Below are 6,664 nucleotides of genomic sequence, written 5' to 3' on the forward strand. Positions count from 1 at the left end.
TTTTATAGTTTTAATGTGAAACACAAGCCATCTCATGGCCTTTTTCTGAAAGCTTGATGAATCAAAATTGCTTAGTTGAGAGTTATCTACTCGCTACATGGTGTCAACGATGTGGTGCAATGCTGACAAAGATTTCATACTGAAGGCTAGAAAACCAAAAAAAATAAAACAAATATTCTGATTGAAAGTATATTTAAGTCTCTAATAAATGTAAAAATTTAATTTTTTATCAAACATCAAATTACACTAAATAGTAGCGGTGCACTTTACAACTTTGTGACATCTAGGCCTAATGTTTTTTAACTTCTCTTACGCTCTAGTGCTCTATTCTTGAGTTACTGCTCCATCTATGTTGGTGTTTTTTATGGTTTCAACTAAACTATAAAATATGCTATACTCTATTATATCATCAGACAAACTAGGCTTGATACTCACACCTCTAGTACTTCGCGTATTTACTAACTCAAGTAAGGTAAACACGCAACTCTAATATACTTACTCGGGTACAATGTCAAGATAGTTTACAGCGGTCGGGTCACAAAATTCACTTGCATCAGTTGTTACGTTGCTATGAGTTGCTATGTCGGGGCAACTCGTCTGAGGTAGCACCAGAAATCCGCAGTTGACTGTTATGGTGAGCAAAATAAACCAATCAAACCACTGGTTGCTAATCACCGCTAGACAGAATCGTCTCACCGGGTTCCACGGTGACAAAAAGAAGAGTGAGTTGGAGGCGGAGAATCGGAATATGAGAAACTTTTTAAACTTTTTGGAGACTATCACGAAAGTCTGGAAAAGAAAGAAAAGTCAAGTCAAAATAAGCATTAAGTTAGCTTAAAGATGAACATGACATTAAGTAGAGGGATACGTTATAAGGTATACATGGGGAGTTGTCCTACCAGACTACCAGTTATAAGGTATACATGACCTAACAGACTACCAGTTATAAGGTATACATGACCTACCAGACTACCAGTTATAAGGTATACATGACCTACCAGACTACCAGTTATAAGGTATACATGACCTACCAGACTAACAGTTATAAGGTATACATGACCTACCAGACTACCAGTTATAAGGTATACATGACCTAACAGACTACCAGTTATAAGGTATACATGACCTACCAGACTACCAGTTATAAGGTATACATGACCTAACAGACTACCAGTTATAAGGTATACATGACCTACCAGACTACCAGTTATAAGGTATACATGACCTACCAGACTACCAGTTATAAGGTATACATGACCTACCAGACTACCAGTTATAAGGTATACATGACCTACCAGACTACCAGTTTTAAGGTATACATGACCTACCAGACTACCAGTTATAAGGTATACATGACCTACCAGACTACCAGTTATAAGGTATACATGACCTAACAGACTACCAGTTATAAGGTATACATGACCTACCAGACTACCAGTTATAAGGTATACATGACCTAACAGACTACCAGTTATAAGGTATACATGACCTACCAGACTACCAGTTATAAGGTATACATGACCTACCAGACTAGCAGTTATAAGGTATACATGACCTATTAGACTACCAGTTACCAGACTACCAGACTACCAAATAGAAAGCGACCTTGAAATGTTTCCATTATTAAGTCATTTTATGAATCAGTAGGCATACAGGAGCTTTTAATATCTCAAAGCTATGAATATACCAGATACATGTAAGCTATGCATATACCAGTTACATGTAAGCTATGAATATACCAGATACATGTAAGCTATGAATATACCAGATACATGCAAGCTATGAATATACCAGATACATGTATGCTATGAATATACCAGATACATGTAAGCTATGAATATACCAGATACATGTAAGTAAGCCTGTTGAATCAGAATACCCATATTCTGTGAGTTGAGGGAACGAAATAAAAGCAATAGTATGTTATACATATGATGTGTGTTTAACATATAATATTATCATATGAATGCATGTGTGTAATTCGCTTGTGAAATCACACACACAACCCTGAATGCTTTGCATTACATGTTAACTAAATTCTGTTTGGTTGAACACCTGGACTAGGAGCCAAAGAGCTCGAGTGTTACTTTACACTATATGCCTCCTTGACCAGACCTCTAGCTCTTGGGCGCATTAGACAAGGGCCCCTAGCAGAAATTGACTGGATATTGCCTAGACAGCGAAGAGCGGCACCACCATGTAGACATCTGAACACTTATTCAGTAGCTGACAATATGCCATACACTTCTGCTAATAGAGGCAGCGGTCATTGCCCGCAGAATGGCACAGGAAAGCTCACTCTATCTACACGCTATTTAAATGTAGTGCAAATGAACTTAATGTTATAATATCATCTCAGAACTAATCGGGTTCACGTGAACGCAGCTGCCCGAACCTTGCAAATTGGAATATAGCAGTTTATTATAGCATTTCTCGCTAACATACCCTCCTTGCCAAAATGCATGCGGCAGCCATTTCCATCGACACCAGCTGCCGGCTGAGCTTAAAAACTCACAAGAATTAAAACCCTTCAGGTATCATAAACAAATAGAAAAACCTGGTAAGGACATACTTTACTCGCTGACCACTGCTCAAAGGTGGCTGGTCATAGGCATCCAGATTATTGCTGTCAGACAAAAAAAATCATTCAGAAATGTTTTAGCAAATAATAGAATTAGTGAAGTAAAAGAAATGAGTGAATTATATTTAACTCGTTATCTAACGGCGAATGAACAATCTCAACGAGTCGTCAATTTGACCGGCTAATGCAAACAAACTTAAAGGATTCATGGCCAGTACTAAAAATCGATCTTGCGAGAGAAAACAATGGCAAGCCATAACTGCAACCACCATCAGCAACAGTTCTTACGCTTTTCAACTCATATTTCTAATCAACTACGGAGTGTTTATCAGGCGTCACTGCGTGAGTCGAAAACAATGTACAATGAAGGCAATTTTCAAGACCTTCGATGTGCTCTTTGGATATCTGCCTAATCAGAATAAAGGATAGTGAACCATCTGTTATGTACACGACTCGTAGTAGATGATAGCTCTTAGTGTTTATATAATTCCACTATAACCTAGTATGTTTGTGTTATGTCCTGATTATCAAAGAGTATTCTTTGCTCCAATTGCTCTCGATCCTAAACAATAACTTTATAATTATATAGTAGTCAGCAAACCTGATATTGTGTATACTGCCTTTGCCTTGTATACTGCTTTTGCCTTGTATACTGCTTTTGCCTCAAAAAATATTTTGACGTAAAGGATGAATTTATAAAACGAACTATTATGGTAATAGATTGTGCCTCAGCCTGTTGTTACAAATCTGATAAACTAGAAACTTTTCTTGTCAGACATGAAGATATGTTCTGTGTAAAGTATCATGGATATATGTTACTAAATAGAACTGCTAATACAGCTGCGAGGTATTCTCCAAGCTATCTCTACATTTTAATAGCTAAGTAATTGATGCTGCCACTACCACTAGCAGCGCTGCCAGTACATTGACTCTAGAACCCAACATGGAATAATTATCTTTATTTAAATGGCTTTTACTGCAGACTAGTAGGCCGCGATGCAAACTAGCTCCTTGAATGATTGCTGTGACTTTTGAAAAGAGTCATCCTAGCACTTTGAGTGAAACACTGACATTTCATTTCTAATAAAAAACTTCACTAATGATTATTTCATGATAGTTTTTTTTTAAATCTAGACTTTTCTTTCAATTTTAATAAAAACTAATATTGCCTATTCTAAATTTTTTATTCTAAGAAATTGTAACAACAAATCAAAATCTAGATTACCATTTCAAAAATAGTATAATATTATTAAACCAAAAATTATTTTGTAGCTGAAAAATATTGGAAGCATTAGAGGAGCGGGCAGAGTGAGAAATCAGCAACAGAGATTTAAAAATGTAATCGCCTTTCTTTACACACTTGATGATAAGGCATTGACCAGAGTGAGCTTAAAACATGAGCTTAATTCAACAGAAACACAGAATGGAGGTTGACTCGAGTGTAATAGTCTTAGTGTTCGACTTTACTCATGGTTGCTAAGGCAAACAAACAGGCTATTCGACAGCGCACACAAATTACATGTTACGTAAATACAAGGAACAATTATATGATTAACAAGTCAATGCGGCCAAAGAATATTAATTCTACCGTTATTCCTTGTTGGAACTTTTGAGAGACCAATAAATTATATAATCACAGACTATTGTTTTTTTCAATAAATCTTAAAGCCATTGACTACCAGCTTACATAGTAGCAAATTATTCCGACAGAAATTGATGCCGATACTGCCCTGAGAGATGTTTCACGATCTAATCGCTTGACTCACGCTGTTTAGACATCGACAAATAATGCTTTTGTGAAATATGATTTCAGTTGAATGATCGACAAATATAACTTCTACATGGCTAACATAAAATAATAATAGACATTGAGGGCTATGCTAGCAGATTGCGCTGTTGATCCAAAACTATAAACTTTGAAGCATTCTTTAAAACTTGAAAGCACTCTTTAAAACTTGTTTGACTTTCTATTAAACAGAATCTCGCTGACAAAAATTTCATCCGCTAGTAAAGTTATTTTGAAAACTACTTCAAAACTTCAGTTTTTTTAAAGCATATAACCTTGCGAGTTGTTTTCAGATAGAATATAAACAAAATAAACTAAGCAATGAACAGATTTGTAAACTCACGCTGACTGGTAGCACTTGAGAACATTTTAAGTGAAATGTGAATAACTGGAGATTTCAACTGTCAACTACAAACCTTGTCTTCAATGGCTGGATCGAGTTCTTCTATAGGAACCCCATCTAGCTCTTTAGGAAACCTTCCAAGCTTCTCTGGTAATGGCTGGCCATCCGCTAGTTTAGGGTCTTTGATACTTTTTGCCGACTCCTCCTCAACATCATCAAATACAATTTCTCCATCGACCAGCCTTCCCTCGCTGTCACCTTCCTTTTGCACATTTACCTTTAGCTTACGTTCCAACTCTTTTTCTAGCAGCCTGTCGTAGCTCTCCTTCGTAAACTCTCGAAAGCGTGCTACCGTAGCCTGTGGTTCAGCTGTCTGGGCATCTGTTGCGGGTGACTCTTGTGTAGGTGAGGTATTTGATAAGTTGTCTGATTTATCATCGACAGAGAGTTTTGTTTTAGTCGGTTCTTCATGGTCTTCCGACGCTGTTTTTGCGTCGCCATTCAGTGATTCTGACAGAACTTTGGAATGCTGACTATTATATAATTTGTCGTTTGTTGCAGTATTTGTAGTAGGTTCACTCATAGCGAAGTCTCGACCAATGACTACAAGACATCAAATAGAACCAATCAGGCCTTTAAACATTTTAGTCGACAGTCTGCAGCAAGTAAAGCCACGACAAGTATAAGTAGAATGTTTCAAATATCAAAACTCAGTAGGTTTGCTGTTAGCAAGAAATGTCACAAAGGTGCAAATAGCTATTAGTATACACGCTAGTCGAGCATGACAAGATAATTCTGAATAGATTTATGAAAAGTCACTGTACATGTATAAGTAAGCGCATTAGATCAAGGGATATGATACATCTGTCTTCAAGGTCAAACTTTATTTTTTAGTCTATCAGCAGAAATGAGCCCATTTGAAGGAGTTACTCATGAGGATTGTTACTGATAGCGAGCAGCTTTTTACATATATCCTAACTGAAAACACAACTTCTACTAATTCTCTTCTACTAACTATGTATTGCCTTTCATCATAAACAAATATGACAGATAAAAAGGCATCATGAAGTTTAATTTTGCAGCCAGCTTTTAACACTGCTTGATGAAGCTATTTCTTAACAAACATGGTACGTCTGCGAAGATATCGAGTAACAAACATGGTACGTCTGCGAAGGTATCGAGTAACCAACAAAAAGCCTGATGCTGAGCATATGTACTAGAGCAGTTTAACTGAGTTGCCAATGAATATCTTACCATTGCGAGTGTGCTATCTGCTCGAGTAGAACCTGCTTCTGTCACACTGTTTATATATTTCCAAATTGACAATCAGCGTGTGAGAAGTTTGTGTCAGCTCATTTAAAACGTGTTATAAGGATGAGCCAGTGCCAACCAACCTTAGCAGAAAAGGTTAGAGAATGGCGAGACACTTCAGTTCAGTAAATTCAGCCAATCAGGTGCTGGCAGCATACCATTGGTCCATCGGTATGCAGCTGCTTGCTCACGACCAATTGCTGACTTGGCTGTTTGCAAATTGTACTCGTTAAAACAGTTTTGGAATGAAAGCAGGGTGGCTGCTGCAATATAATAAGATCTATTGAAGTCTTTTGTTTGCAGGCGAAATAGTGACTTGGAAAAGTTGAATGTCACGAGCTTTCATTCTCTACACACTGTGCGGTGATTTTAATCGGCTGCGCTGACTGCAACCGATTTGTTTTCAAAATCTTAGGCAAATTATAACTGTACAGTTAAAGCTCTGTAGGTCATTGATTGCAATTGTTTTGTTCACCCAGATTTTCACCCTTATTCATCTAGTGGATGGTAACGGCAGCATAAGGAACCATCTCTGGGTAAAAACAATAACAGAAAGAACTATGGCCCTATTGATCATTGAGAACTACTACTAAACAATGGATTGTGTAATGAAATTGTAGCCAGCGGCGTGGAACTAAAGAAT

The 6,664-nt window shown here is 37.2% G+C and overlaps 1 protein-coding gene across 1 annotated transcript in view; it reads right to left on the reverse strand.

The window, feature by feature from the left end:
* Positions 1-5,293, reverse strand: part of LOC137391796 (sodium channel protein 1 brain-like) — a 38,675-nt gene extending 33,382 nt beyond the window's left edge. The window contains exons 1-2 of the mRNA XM_068078335.1: positions 4,784-5,293; positions 500-789 (exon numbers count right to left, since the gene is read on the reverse strand). Of these exons, the coding sequence (XP_067934436.1) occupies positions 500-789; positions 4,784-5,293 (800 nt within the window). The remainder of the gene's footprint in view (positions 1-499; positions 790-4,783) is intronic.
* Positions 5,294-6,664: the final 1,371 nt, after the last annotated feature.

Source organism: Watersipora subatra, chromosome 1 (assembly GCF_963576615.1).
Source record: "Watersipora subatra chromosome 1, tzWatSuba1.1, whole genome shotgun sequence".
Taxonomy (NCBI): domain Eukaryota; kingdom Metazoa; phylum Bryozoa; class Gymnolaemata; order Cheilostomatida; family Watersiporidae; genus Watersipora; species Watersipora subatra.